Source organism: Cervus canadensis, chromosome 3 (genome assembly GCF_019320065.1).
Source record: "Cervus canadensis isolate Bull #8, Minnesota chromosome 3, ASM1932006v1, whole genome shotgun sequence".
Classification (NCBI taxonomy): domain Eukaryota; kingdom Metazoa; phylum Chordata; class Mammalia; order Artiodactyla; family Cervidae; genus Cervus; species Cervus canadensis.
In genome coordinates this window covers 114020284-114035856 of record NC_057388.1, presented here as the reverse complement: position 1 = coordinate 114035856, position 15573 = coordinate 114020284, and the positions used below count along the sequence as shown (strand labels likewise).

Here is a 15573-nt window from a genome sequence, read left to right as displayed (position 1 = left end):
TGGGGTTGGGAGTGGGAGGGAGGTTCCAGAAGGAGGGGGCATGTGGCTCAGTTGTAAAGAATGTTCCTGCCAGTGCAAGAGGTGCAGGTTCGATCCCTGGAGAAGGAAATGGCAACTCACTCCAGTATTCGTGCCTGGGAAATCCCACGGACACAGAAGCTTGATGGGCTATATAGTCTATGAGGTCGAAGAGAGTTGGACACGACTTAGTGACTAAACAGCAACAATCCAAATGTCCAATAAGTTTTTTGAAAAGATACATGATCCCCTTAGCAATCATGAAATGCAAATTGAAGTTGCACTGAGATCGTATTCCATACCTATTTAGAGCAGCAGAAATTAAGTCTGAATGTAGCAAGTGTTAGTCTGGTTTGGCCTGTACTCTCAAACTCTGCTAGTGAGAGTGAAAGTCGGAGCAGTCGTTTGGGAAAACATTGTTAATTATCTGGCAAAGTTGAAGAGACCCCTATTTTATGACCCAACAGTTTCATTTCTCTTTATATACCATTATGACACAGTGTTCTCAAAGTTTTTGCTCTCAGGATACCTTTATGCTCTCGTTTTGAAACACCAATATGTACAATAACAGAAGAGAGCTGAATTCTCCTATGTGCTCTGCGTTCAGCGTGTTAAAATACGCTGGCTTGGTTGAAGAATACAAAGAAAATCCAGCCTCAAAGCACCTCGGAGTCCTTTCAGGGCTTTCTGGTTTTCAGCAGTCAGCATGCTGTGCCTGGGGGTGATTTTCTCTATATTCTTCCTGCTTGGGGTTTGTTGAGCTTCTGAAAATTGTAAGTTTTTTTTTTGTTTTTGTTTTTCCCCCCATTATGTGAAAAGTTTGGCCTCTTACTTTGTATTCTGTTTTTGGTCCCATTTTCTCTGTCCTCTTCAACTCTGATTACATGTGTATCAGTACATTTGATAGTGTTGGGTATTGATGTAGGTTGCTGAGGCCCTGGTAATTTTTCAATAATTTTCGATTTCTTCCTCAAAAGGGGTGAATACTTTGTTTTCAAGGTCAGTGACTATTTCTTCTGTCATTTCCATTCTTTTTCTTAAGCACATCCACTGAAATTTTTATTTAAATTCCTATGTGAAGGAATCTCTGTTGGGTTTCACTGTGTAACTTTCATATCTTCTGTTGTTCTACTGCTGGTTATGACTGGCTTTTGCCTGTATGTTGTTGAATATATTTCCAATAGCTGCTCTAAACTCTTCTGTTTATCTTGTCATTTTCTACTGGATACATACTTTTTTTCTTTGTGGGTCCCATTTATCTCTTTTTGTCAGTAAGTATCATTTTTGTTTTTTTCTTTTTTGGGAGACTTTGATTATTGCTGGCCTTACAGTCCAAACTACATCATCTCAGCAGTCAGCGGCACTGGAAATCTCCCCGCAGTTCCTTCAGCTCACAGCTCAGCTGTGATTTTCCTCGAGCTGCTCAGAGTCCCTCTGTGAACGTAATCTCAGTGGTTTTGAGAGTGGGGGGGGGCTTGCTTCACTGTGGCTTCCACCCTTCTAGGCTTCCTCTCAAGTTCCATCCTTTCTGTCATTGTGGATCTTTCCCTGTCTTCTCACACCAGTAAGACTGATGCTGTCAGTTTGAGATCTAATACTGCTCTGCCCCTTCTGTGCACACTGGGAGACTGCCTTAGTGGAAATGCTTTTAAATATGGACCTTAGCCTGTGATGTTCTTTCCTGTCAGGAGTCTGATGTCCTACCATTGCAGGCTTGGTTGTTCACAAATGACTTCAACTATATAGGTTTTGTATGTTACTGAGATTTTACAAATTTTACTTCTAAGAAAGTTATTCTGATACTGGCCTGTTTGCCCTTACTCAATGAATAAATTACTGTTTTTCTCCCCCTAAGTGAGTCATTCTTTGATTAAAGTATATTTTACATACAATATAATTTACTCCTTACAAGCGCACCATTGAACATATTTCAAGAAATAAGTACAGTGTATGTAACTACCATCATAGTCAAGATACAGACTCTTTCCTTTACCCTACAAAGTTCACTCATGACCCTTTCACGTCAGTCCCCTCCCACTTCTCCAGCTCCTGGGCATTCATGATTAGATCTGTTTCTCTTCCTGAAGTTGTCTTTTTTTTTTTTTTTTTAACTTTTTCTGCCTTCTCCAGACTGATTTGTAAATGGAATCATCCAGAAATCTTTTCTGTCCTTTGTACTTAGCATAGTTGTTTGGGGATTCATCCATTCACCAGCTGAGCGATTTCTTCCTGTTTGGTGCTCTTATGTTTATGAAGTGACTGTGAACATGTACGTAACACGATGTTCTGCATTATTACCACCACTGGACATTGTTGGTATTTCTAAGTTTCAGCCATTTTGGTTGGTGTTTAGTGATACTTCATTGCAGGCTTGAGGGTTTTGCATTTCTGGATGAGTAATGAAATTGAACACATCTTTAGTGAGGTGTCTGTTCAGATCTTTTGCCCCAAACTCCCCTATTTTCCAGTTGATTTGTCTTCTTACTTTTTGAGTTATAATAGTTCTTTATATTGTTGCCATAGAAGACATTAAGTATTTTTTGAAAGAGCAGAGGGTCTAATTTTGATGGTTTGTCATTTGTTGTTTTGTCTTATGATTATGCTCATTATGCCTTATATTAGAAATATTCCAAGTTTTCCTGCATATTCCAAGGTGGTGGTGGTTTAGTCGCCGAGTTGTGTCTTGACTCTTGCAACCCCATGGACTGTACCCTGCCAGGCTCCTCTGTCCATAGGATTTTGCAGGAGTGAGTTGCCGTTTTCTTCTCCAATTCTAAAGTAACTTTAAGATTATTTATCCATTTTATAGTTAAATTGCATGCATGATAGTGAGAACATAAGCTAAGGTTTAAGGTTCTTTGTTTCCAACGTGAATATTTAGTAGTTCCAGCATAATTCTAAGACTGTGATTCTCTTGAATTGTCTTGACTCTTGGTTAGAAATAAGCCACACACACATACAAAAAGGTACATATTTTTAAAAACGTGAATTCATATTGATATGTTTAAATTCAGTCCAGTAGCTTGTTGTAACATTAAAAATTTTTTTATTCCTCTGTCCAATCTATAATTGTAACTTTTAACTTTGATTAATAGCTCCTCTAACTAAAAAAGTTACAAGAAAAAGGTAAGTTGTTTATTTGTGCATCAATTTAAAAGAACTCTGAAATAACTATTCTAGTATTACACATTCAAAACTAGTAGATCTGAAATGAGATTTAATATTTTCATTGCTTTTTGCCTTCCATCTTTTGAGCCTACCCTGAGTATAGAAGATATTTTGAATTATTTGCTATGATTGAAAGTGAAGTGGCGAGACAAGTGCTCAGGGCTGGTGCACTGGGAAGACCCAGAGGGATGGGATGGGGAAGGAGGTGGGAGGGGGGATCGGGATGGGGAACACATGTAAATCCATGGCTGATTCATGTCAATGTATGGCAAAAACCACTACAATATTGTAAAGTAATTAGCCTCCAACTAATAAAAATAAATGAAAAAAAAAGTGAAGTCGCTCAGTAGTGTCCGACTCTCTGCGAGTCCGTGGCCTGTAGCCCACCACGCTCCTCCGTCCATGGAATTCTCCAGGCAAGAATACTGGAGTGTGTTGCCATTTCTTTCTCCAGGGGATCTTCCTGACCCAGGGATCGAACCTGGGTCTCCTGCATTGCAGGCAGACACTTTAACCTCTGAGCCACCAGGGAAGCCCGTTTGCTATGATTAGGTAAATACTATTTAATACATAGTCAGTTGCTATAAGCATCTTAGTTGACGGTATTAATGTTTTTACTGCTCTTACTTCTGTGAAAATAATTTCTTCCAATAGCTCTTACGTGTCAGTGGAGAGTAACAGAAGTCTACTCTGTCACTACTCTGTCTGTCTGTGAGACGGGTGGAAAACACTGAAATTCGTTTTCATGGCTCCTTTGGATCACTGCTTGCAACTCCTCCAAGGCGAGCTCTGTTATCAGTACCTACAGCATAGATGAGTCTTGCCTGTGTTAGTGCTTGATATAATGGTGCTTCCAGGTGGTGCTAGTGGTAGAGAACCCTCCTACCACTGCTGGAGACATAAGAGATGAGGATTCCATCCCTGGGTGGGGAAGATGCCCTGGAGGAGGGCATGGCACCCCACTGCAGTATTCTTGCCTGTAGAATCCCATGCACAGAGCAGCCTGGAGGGCTCAGTCCACGGGTCGCACAGAGTCGGACACGACTGAAGCGACTTAGCATTGTTGCTGTTCAGTTGCTCAGTCATGTCCGACTCTTTGCGACCCCATGGGCTGCAGCATGCCAGGCGTCTTTTTTTTTTACATGCCATTATACTTGTGAGATTCATTCAAATTATTGCTTGTAATATTATTCATTTATTGTCATTGTTGTATAGTATTCTGTTGTGAAAAAACCATAGTTTATCTACATTTGTCTTATTGGGCATTTGGGGGAGCTTTCCAGCCTGGGACTGTTAGGACTTGTGTTTTGTGAACATTCCAGTGTACTCTTTTTGTTAGGCACCAAGATTAACGTTTAATGGCATTCTAATTGAAATTGATTACCTTCTTTTCTTATGAGTGAGAGTAATCATGTAAACAAGACAAAGTATTTATTATGTTCTGGGGTTAGGTTAGTGGAATTTGCGTTACTTACCCATATCTAACTATTTGTGAATTCCTCAAGTTCAGTTCCTCTTCATGGCATTGTGAGCTTGGGCAAGGTTTGACCTCTGTTCTTCATTTATAAAAATAAAGTCACGGTACCTACCTAAAATGGTGGTTGTTAAATAAGGTAATATTTGTTAAATGCTTGGTGTAGTTGCTCACTTCATCCTGCATGTTATGTATTTTATTGGCCAATTTTTTGTCTTCCCTAAATTATTGGTGTGTATAAAGCGTCATTGTTTTAAGTTCATTTTCATAATCTTTCATTTTTATAATCTTTAAGTTTTATATATTCAGGATACTAGAAATTTGTAATTAAAATTCAGAGGTTTTTTTGGTCATTTGATTTTCTCTAAGATGTGTATGTGTTTACCATATAAAAGTTTAAAAGTTCTATGAAGCCAGATTTATTCGTGTTTTTATTTTTGGTTAAAGCTGTTAGGGAGCTGTAGATTAAAGATGATAGAGGGCTCTTAGTTTAAGGCTTCTGATTTGTGTGTACTTTTGTTGACCAGAAATTTCACTGTAGCCTTGACCCAGTGGGGAGAGGGCACATTTGTGGGCTCAGGAATGCTTGCCTTAGGATAGCCTCTGAGGTTTTGCTTCTGTACGTTGAAGATGGAGTTTAAAACATTTACCCTATTTACTGTGGATGGTGACTGTAGCTATGAAATTAAAAGACGCTTGCTCCTTGGGAGGAAAGCTATGACAAACCTAGACAGTGTATTAAAAAAGCAGAGACATCAGTTTGCTGACAAAGGTTGTTCAGTCAATAAGTCGTGTCTGACTCTTTGCAACCCCATAAACTGCAGCCCTCAAGGCTTCCCTGTTGTTCATTTATCTCCTGGAGTTTGCTCAAACTCATGTCCATTGAGTCAATAATGCTATCAAACCATCTCATCCTTTGTTGCCCACTTCTCCTCCTGCCCTCTTATCTTTCCCAGCATCAGGGTCTTTTCCTGTGAGTCAGCTGTTTGCATCAGGAGGCCAAAGTATTGGAGCTTCAGCTTCAGCATCAGTCCTTCCAATGAGTATTTGGGGTTGATTTCCTTTAGCGTTGACTGGTTTGATCTCCTTGCTCTCCATGTAGTCAAAGCTATGTTTTTTCCAGGAGTCATGTATGGATGTGAGAGTTGGACCATAAAGAAGGTTGAGCGTCAAAGAATTGATGCTTTTCAAATTGTGGTGCTGGAAAGGACTCTTGAGAGTCCCTTGGACTGCAAGGAGATTAAACCAGTCAATGCTAAAGGAAATCAACCCTGATTATTCATTGGAAGAACTGATGCTGAAGCTGAAGCTCCAATACTTTAGCGCCTGATGTGAAAAGCCAACCCATTGGAAAAGGCCCTGATGCTGGGAAAGATTGAGGACAGGAGGAGAATGGGGCAACAGAGGATGAGATGACTGGATAGCAGCAGCAACTCAATGGTCATGAATCTGAGCAGACTCCTGGAGATAGCGGAGGACAGGGAAGCCTGGTGTGCTGCAGTTGATGGGGTCACAAAGAGTCAGACATGACTTAGCAATTGAACAACAACAACCCTGTTTACTTCACAGCTTTGAGTAAGGAAGACATTGTGTAATATTAAGTATCACGTACAAAAATTTCTTAAAAATATTTGCTTGGCAGAGACTAAATCGTGGAGGGCCTTGAAATACTGTTATCTGTTGCTCTATAAAAATTATCATTTAAGTTTAATGGTTTAAAACAGCACCCACTTGAAGATGAGAAGCTTGGGCTGGCTCAACGGTGCTTTTTGTGCAGGATCCCACAGGGCTCAAATTAAGAACTCTATCAGGCTGGGTGTTTATCCAGAGGTTTAGGAGGAATCCTCTTTTAAGCTCACTTAGCTCATGGGGGCAGAGTTCAGTTCTGTGCAGGTTTAGGAGTGAGGTCCCCATTTCTTTCTTGGCCATTAGCCTGGAGTTCCTTTCAGCTCCTCGGGGCACTCTCTGGTCTTTGTATGTGGCTTCTTTCATCTTCAGAGACATGATTGTGGTCCTGAAATCCTTCGCTTGCTTTGAATTTCTCTGACTTTCCTTTCTGCTACCAGTTGAAGAAAAATCTGTGCTTTTAAGGAGTCATGTGATGAGACTGTGTGCGTGCATGCTAAGTCGCTTCAGCCGTGTCCGGCTCTGTGCTACCCTATGCGCTGTAGCCTGCCAGGCTTCTCTGTCCATGGTATTTTCCAGGCCAGAATACTGGAGTGAGTTGCCATTTCCTACTCCAGGGGATCTTCCTGACCCAGGGATCGAACCCGAGTCTCTTATGTCTCCTGCATTGGAAGGTGGGTTCTTTACCACTAGCGCCACCTGGGAAGCCCCTGAATGTCATTTATCATCTTCCTGAACACAGTTTTAGGGTGGTTTTACTTCCTTAGATGGCTCATCCTATGCTGATTCTTACTGGCTTAGTTCTGGTGTCTGGGTTTACTTATTTTTGTTTGGTCTTGAGGTTCGCCTGTTTGCCCACGTTGCACGACAGACATGTGGGATCTCATGTCCCTGAGCGTGTGCCTCCGTGGTGGAAGGACAGAGTCCTAACCACTGGACTGCCAGGGAAGTCCCCTGAGTTTTGCCTTTTTCAAGCTGTATTTTTTACTTCTGAGCTAAATTTGCCACATCTCAAGGATTTTGACATGTTTCTTATTTAATCACTTCAAAAACAATATATATATTCTTTTGATTTAAAGGCCATCTGCTGCTATTGAAGGAAATTTTCAGTTTTTCTAGTGGATGGATAGATTTCGGGAGTTTATCCTTATATTGTGAATTTATAATTATTAATGTGTTAGGTTTAGGACATAAGTGCTTTAAAAAACAAGAGCTAGGAAATACCTGATTTTTTGAATTGGTTGGATTTTATTATAGCCATATATGAAGGTGAAGGTGAAAGTCGCTCAGTCATGTCTGACTCTTTGCGACCCCATGGACTATAAAGTCCGTGGAATTGTCCAGGCAAGAATACTGGAGTGGGTAGCCTTTCCCTTCTCCAGGGGATCTTCCCAACCCAGGGATCGAACCCAAGTCTCCCACATTGCAGGTGGATTCTTTACCACTTGAGTCACAGGGAAGCCCCGGTATTGTGAGTTAAAAAGAATTCTGTGTACATTTAAATAGATTGTGTATTTACTATTTTTGGAATTTGGAGATCTATCTATGTGTAAATTGCAATTAGATTTGACCATCGTTAATAAATTATCTTGATTTCTGAGAGCTGTTTTAAGTCCAGTCTATTTATATATTTCTATTTAGCTTTACTTTTTTTTGTAAACAAATTTTTATTGTAGTATTGGAACTTTTTTTTTAAAGTTGAAGTTAGCTTTATCAAGGAAATTCATTGGAAATTAATGACTTTATTCTTCTGTTAAGATTTTCACTCTAACATTAGACTCATTTAATGTGAACTTTATCTTTGCTCTGCTCACCGCTTTTTTTGATTTGAACCCTATTTTTATGATCAATAATTGCTTTATCTGCTTTAGTTTTGATAGCAATTGTCTGCTGTTTTCCTCTAGCTCCTTATCTTTGAATATCTTGTGTTACTGTGCCTCATTCACATTGTGTATATATATATTTCTACAGATAAACAAAAGCTTTATGTGTATTTATATCTAAAGTATGTGTGTGCACTCGTATATATATATAAAGTGTCTTTCGCACATTTTGAAAGCTGCTAATTTTTGGGTTACCTGGTGGCTCAGTGGTAAAGAATCCACCTGCCAATTCAGGAGACACAGGTTTGATTCCTGATCCGGAAAGATCCCACGTGCCTTGGAGCAACTCAGCTGGTGCGCCACAGCTACTGAGCCTGTGCTCTGGAGCCCAGGAACCCAGCGACTAAACAGCGCGTGCCCCACAGGGTGAGAAGCCCCCACACCTCAGCCAAGAGTAGCCCTTGCTCTCCACAGCTAGAGAAAAGCTCGGGCAGCAACCAAGACTCAGTACAGCCAAAAATAAATACATAAAATTACTCTTTTTAAAAGTTGCTATTTTTTAGTAGGGACTTTATCCTATTTAGTTTTATTATGTAAATTTTATAGTAATGTCGCAGGTATTAAAATTTTAGGTTCAGTTAATTTTTTTGTAGACTTTGGAAGACCCTGCTTTTGGTTTTTGTGTTTAATATTGCCAGTGAAAAGCAACGCCTGATTCTCCTTCCTTTGTAAATGCCTTGTTTTCTTTTTGGTTGGGCTACTAAAAGTTTCCCTTTATCTTAAAAGTTTTGCCAGTGTTTCTAGGTGTAAGACATTTTAATCGGAAGCTAGTCTTTGTTCAGGCAGTTGTATTTTGTAGTGATACAGATATCAGTGGAACAGAAAAAATTGGCTCTTTCAGCTTCCTCATCTATTAAATGGAAAGTATGCTTAGTGAATGTTACCTCTGATGTTAGATATTATAAGTTTTCTTCCAGAGTACTTTCTCTGACTATAATTGTTCTATTTTCTCTTTTCCTGGTACTCTACTAGACAGACATTGGACCATTCTGATCTGTTTGACATGTCTGTTTTATTTTTTTTCTTACTTTCTGTCTTCATTTTTTATTACTGACTACATTCTGGGAGAACCCTAGTTGACTAATAAGAAGAAAATTTGGTAGAAGTTAAAAACAGTTTTCTTCCTTGGAAGAAAAGCTGTGACCAACCTAGACAGCATATTAAAAAAGCAGAGACATTACTTTGGCAACAATGGTTCATCTAGTCAAAGCTGTGGTTTTTCCAGTAGTCATGTGTGGATGTGAGAGTTGGACTATAAAGAAAGCTGAGCGCTGAAGCATTGATGCTTTTGAACTGTGGTGTTGGAGAACTCTTGAGAGTCCCTTGGACTGCAAGGAGATCCAATCAGTCCATCCTAAAGGAAATCAGTCCTGAATATTCGTTGGAAGGACTGATGCTGAAGCTGCAACGCCAATACTTTGACGACTTGATGCGGAGAACTGACTCACTGGAGAAACCCTGATGCTGGGAAAGATGGAAGGTGGGAGGAGAAGGGGACGACAGAGGATGAGATGGTTGGATGGCATCATCAACTTGGTGGACGTGAGTTTGAGCAAGCTCCGGGAGTTGTGGTGAACAGGGAAGCCTGGCGTGCTGCGCTCTGTGGAGTCACAGAGTCGGACACGACTGACTGGACTGGACTGGACTGAACTGAACTGAAAAACAGTTTGGTGTGTTGAAAACTAGTAGGATTTGATACTTCTTAGAGCACGTAGACAATTATAGCAGTTGGTATAGAATAAGCACATGATAATTAATTGAATGAGCTTTGAAATACCCTGAAACTTTCTGTTAGTGCTTCATATTCATCTTTAATTTTGGAAATTTTGTTGATTGTGTTTTATTGGATAGTATAAATTTATTTGGTAAGAGCCTTCCTTATTTTTATTTAGTGAAATTAAAGTTTTGGAAGTTCCTCAGACTCTTTCTTACAGGTGAGAACTCTCTTATATTATGAACTGTCGTTGAGAGTTTTCTCTTGGATGTGTTCTTGGACAAATGTCAAAAGATATTATAACACTTTGCTTTTTATGTCCCAGTCTCCTTTCTTTTTTTAATGATTAAAAAAGTAGAAAAAATTATTCAGGAATTTTAAATATTGAGTCAAGTAAATTGTTTAGTTGATAAACCATTTAAAAGCTATTTATCTTACCTGCTTTTCACTAGATGTTAATTCACTTTGCAATTGTTTATAATTTGTTAGCTTATAATTTGCTTGATTTCTGACATGTGGTATATGAGGGTGCTGATGTTTAGAGAAGTTTCTTTTGGAAATTTATTCTTTGACATTTTCTACACTTTTACAGATGCATTTATTTGATTGAAAAAGATATATTACAGTCTATACAGAAAATATATATTTTCTTTCAATGCCAAATGTCTTTCATTAGCTGTGCTGTTATAACAGATGGGTTTGAAGTGTTCAGTTAAATGCAGCTAGTATTTTATTTCCCTTCCTGTATTCCCCGATATCTTTATATGTAATTACAAATTAGTATGTTGGCTACATTCCAGATCTTCACTTAGTAGTTTAGCTAATGTCATGTAATATTTTCCATTGCAAATATGATTAAGAGAACATGTTGATGTTTCTAAAATGATACAGACAGTGGGAAAAGAATCAATTTAAATTATTTTGTTTCCTTATTATGCAGTTAAATAAAAGTCATTATATTTTATTTGCCAAAATTATTTTTAGAGCACAAGGCTTCTGTACAACTTGCCATGTGCTATAAAAATAATGGAGATTCTAGATTTTAACAGTTTAGCAGACTTATTTTGTGATGTTAATGAGTTAATGAAAGATTTTCAGTGGTTGACTGGATGTATACATCCACTTTCCTCCTTCAGCATTATCTTGGCCTTTCCAGCGTGACTCAAGGATACTCAGATTACCTAGATAACATATGTGTCTTTAATTCTGGGTTCTGTTAATATAACTAACATGTTTAGATACCATGGGAGGGTATGACAGAAAAATATATTTAGTTTGTAAAAAGCCAATTATTATACTTTATTTCTTCAGTTTTTTTAAATGCAGTAATATCTTTGAGTATAAAAGGACAGCTGAAATGAGTGTTAATCTCTGAACTTGAGGGCATTATATAAAAGTTAAATGTCACAAATATAGCTAGTGTTTGAGTTATTTGGGCTTCCCAGGTGACTCAGTGGTAAAGAATCTGCCTGCCAGTGCTGAAGGGTGGGGTTCAATCCCTGGGCTAGAAGATCCCCTGGAGTAGGAAACAGCAACCCACTCTAGTATTCTTGCCTGGAAAATTCTATTTAAAGAAGAGCCTGGTTGGCTCTTGTCCATGAGGTCTCAAAGAGTAGGACATGACAGCCTCTGAGCGTGCACGCATAAGTAACTTAGAACGTGCAGTGATCTGTTGCCCGCAGCTAAAATGTGTAGAAGACACACGAAGAGGCAGTTAGCTTTCTTACGTTCATTTAGTGTATTGGATTGATGGTTATGAGCAAGAGTTTGATGGTATGTGATATCTTATGTAGATTTACTTGCAAGACATTGAAATTATTTATAACTTAAAAGCTAATGTATTCTCTAATTGACTAGAAGAATATAGAATCAGTGTATTAGCATGTGAAGATATCCATGGTAATGTTAGCACTTTCACCCTATTACATGAAGCTCAGTTTTACCATATATTGTTCCGTTTGACTTCAGTTATTTCAGCTCTTCTGTTAGCAAAAATGTAGTTCATTTAGCGTACATAAATATGAACATCAGTTTATTAGTGCCTTTCTATGTCAGGCAGTATTGATGGTGCTAAGAATACAAAGATAGTACAGTCTGCTTGCTCTACTCAAGGATCTTGGACCAAGGTGAAAAAAAGACCCATAAGCAATTACCATGCAATAGCATAAATGCTGAAGCAGAAGCATATGGCAGCTAATCATCTACATGCAGAGGGAGATTTTATACTGTGTGATGCTGGCCACCCAGCAGACTCCTGATGCCCAAAGTGGGCTTGGGAGGATGAGAAAGTTTATTGATTATTCTTAAGGAAAGCTGAGTAAGTACATTGGCGAAGTGGATCATCATACTGACTGCTTAACACATTTCAGGTGCCCTAGACTTGCTTTGTTGTTTGTTTGAGACGTTCCTTTGATTTTACCACTTGCCAGGGAGTAGAGGTGGATGGCCATGGGGAAAGCAGGAAGTCAGAGGGCTTAACTTTTCTGCACACCTCCGACTTTCTAAGGAAATTTGAAACTGACTTCTGCAATGAAGTGTGTAGATTTGTGTGTGTGCCTTTGACAATGTAGCTGCCACTCATTGGCTAATTCTCTGCTGCACTAATTTACTTCGTACTGATTTTTGTGTGTGCTCATGTTCAGTGGTGTCCAACCCTTGCGACCCCATGGACTGTATCCTGCCAGGTTCCTCTGTCCATGGACTTTCTCAGGCAAGAATACTGGAATGGCTTGCCATTTCTTTCTCAAGGGGATCTTCCCAAACCACGGATCGAGCCTGTGACTCTTATGTCTTCTGCATTGGCAGGGATTCTTTTCTGCTCGTGCTACCCAAGAAACCCCATATTGATTTATAGGCAGGGTGAAAACAGTAAGAGGTTTTGTAACTAGTTTTTCTCTGTTTTATCTGCTTCTTGATGGGGTTTAATCACCTGTTGAAAATAACCCTCAACTAGAAAACTACCCTTTTAACCATATTATTTTTTAAAGAATGGTAGTTGTATGTTTTTGACAAAGTCAGTAGAAAAAAAGTGAGATGCTAACTTTCTAAACTTGATGGAAGAATGAACATATATTAAACCAAGCACTGAATGGAGACTTTAGATTTTACCATTTTCACTGATTCTTTATTTAGTATTTATTTTGCAGGCTTCAAAGTGTTTCATTAGCAATGTACAGGGACTTCTTAAAATCTTCCTTGCCCCACATTTGAATGTTGCTTTTCTGGATTTTATAAGGAGGTTTCTTTATGCTTTGCTCCCTTCCAGCGATGTGCATTTTGTAAGCACCTTGGAGCCACTATCAAATGCTGTGAAGAGAAATGCACGCAGATGTACCATTATCCTTGTGCTGCTGGAGCCGGCACCTTTCAGGATCTCAGTCACTTCTTCCTTCTTTGTCCAGAACACATTGACCAAGCTCCTGAGAGATGTAAGTTTACTACAGATCCATCTAAAAACACTTACCAATGTAGTTACTTAAAATAACAGATGTTGTAAGTTCCCTAAGTGTTACTCCGCTTGTGGTAAAAGGTAGTATCATATAATACTGAGCGAGGGCTTCAGAAGAGATCCTTGCGGGGTGGGGGGAGCGAGGAGCCGGGGGAGAAATCTATTATCAACATTATCTTTGATGGTATATCCGAAAAGTTACTTGCTTGAAAACTCATAGTTTGCATGTTTTTTTTTTTTTTTTATTCTTATTTTAAGAATCTTAACTACTGTATGCTGAGTAGATTTGCTGAGTATATGGTATTTTAATATGTACTATAAGGTATTAATAGGTCATTTAAAAAATGAAAATGTCTTTAATTCAATGTCTTTTACACTAAAAAAGAAAAACAAAAACTCCCTAGTTGGAAATTTGGAAGATGGTTCACTCAGGTGTTATTTCAGGATGTATGTTGATAGGATCACCAAGACACTTTGGAGAATCTTGGAAAATGTATGGTCCTGATATTTTGTTAGTGCTTCTTCTTGATTCATCTATCTTGGTTATGGTTATCTATTATCCTCAGTTGTCTTTTTTTCCCTTTCTTTTCCAAACAGTATTTTATAATTAGGTGAAGAGGTTTAAGTGTTTTCAATTTATGTTGTACAGAAAATTACAGCTCTTTCCTATCCCTTTCATTAAATAGAGATCTTATTTGTTTCTTAGTATATGGATTTCCAATGAGTATGCATGTTTTGGGATCTTTTTTCCCCTAGTAAATTTAATTTCCAATCTGCTTGTGAAATCTCTGTAATTCAGTCTTTTTTAAATTTTTTTAAAATGTCATCTCTTAGTTATCTAACTGTTAGCTTTTACCTGTTTCTTAGAATGTCAATAAAGGCTTTTTTCCTATGTTTTCCAGCTTTGTGAAACATAAATACAGCTACCTCAGGCTTAAACTAATCTCAAACACAGACTTCATAATCATTATTTTTTCTTTGTTCAGTACCATAATTTTATCTTTAGTTATTTTGTGTCTACATGTATAATCATATTGCCCTTAATCCCTGTACAGACATAAATTATAGGGAAGGCAGACTGAAATGTCAGATTGTATTTAGGCTAATAAGGAATTTAAAATTTTAAACATGTTTTGGATTATACACCGTTTCATCTGGGAGAAAAAGAATGTTCGTGCACAGCTACTGTTATGGGCGTTGTTTATTTTAAGACCTCAGGAAGTGAATTACTTCACGAAGTGCACAGACTGTGATGCCAGTTATCAGAGTTGATTATATTCTGGGCGTTACAACACACTTTTCCAATTGAATAAAGCAATTGTGGGTGTGTCTGAGAGTTTTTATTTAGCCTTTTGTACATCATCATGATTTAGACTTCACTAAGCAACATGCAGACTTTTCTATGACTGTGGCTCCAACACAAGAAAGTCTGTTACTTGTTGACAGGACTACTTTCTCCTGCAGACTGTGTTCACATAACATACATGATTTACATACATTTACATGTCAGGGATCATAAAATACTTTGTAAAATAATGAAATGTAAGAACTGAGTTGAGATGATTTGCTTGTCAGTTACCATGCATAGTTCCTGCTGCCAACATAAAGCTAAAAAGATACACTTAAATTGTTGGTGCCTTCCCTTGTCCCAGAGTAGACTTACAGAGACTCAAGGTAAGAAGAGAGTTTGGCCAGTGGGAAGAGAGAATAGGGGGAGGATGGATGGGTTACGGTGAGGCCGACTCCCAGAGGAAGTGCACTGCGAGGCCGGAGCCGCACAGCCGGCTGCGGAACGCCCCAGCAGTCAGCGTGAAGAAGGGCGCGCGCGCGGCTGCCTGATTTGTAATAAGAAGAGCTCACTGAGACCGTGTGTACACACTACGGGGCAGTGAAGGTTTGTCTCACAGCAGCTTAAGTAGATCCCACAGGGCAGTTTCTTAAAACAGCCCTCAATATAAGTCAGTGGTGTAAAACCAAAGCCCAACCGAGCAAATTCTATTCCTTGGGGATCTTAAACAATGCAGCCTGAAGACACAGCTTTCTGACTCTCTGTTTCAATGCAAGGATAATTTGCATTGCCAATATTGCCAATAGCCTACTTTGCAGGAATATACAGACGAGGTAATCATCTTATAAAATCTTTCATTTGTATTTTTAGTTGTCCTAGTTGTCTGTCACAGCATGAAGCACTTTTTATGTTTTAAAAATGTGGATATCTTAAATGACAGTGTTATTATTGATG

General features: G+C 38.7%; 1 protein-coding gene and 1 non-coding gene across 14 annotated transcripts in view; one reads left to right on the top strand and one right to left on the bottom strand.

Moving 5' to 3' along the window:
* Window positions 1-15573, top strand: part of KMT2C (lysine methyltransferase 2C) — a 257514-nt gene that overhangs the window by 124818 nt on the left and 117123 nt on the right. For all 13 annotated transcript variants that reach the window (XR_006268679.1, XM_043464206.1, XM_043464205.1 and 10 more), the window contains one exon: window positions 13149-13311. Coding sequence is in view for 12 of the 13 variants with exons in the window: in XM_043464206.1 (XP_043320141.1) it covers window positions 13149-13311 (163 nt within the window). In the remaining variant the exon portion in view is untranslated. The remainder of the gene's footprint in view (window positions 1-13148; window positions 13312-15573) is intronic.
* Window positions 3646-3718, bottom strand: TRNAC-GCA. Its single transcript has one exon. It is a non-coding gene; the product is annotated as a tRNA-Cys (tRNA).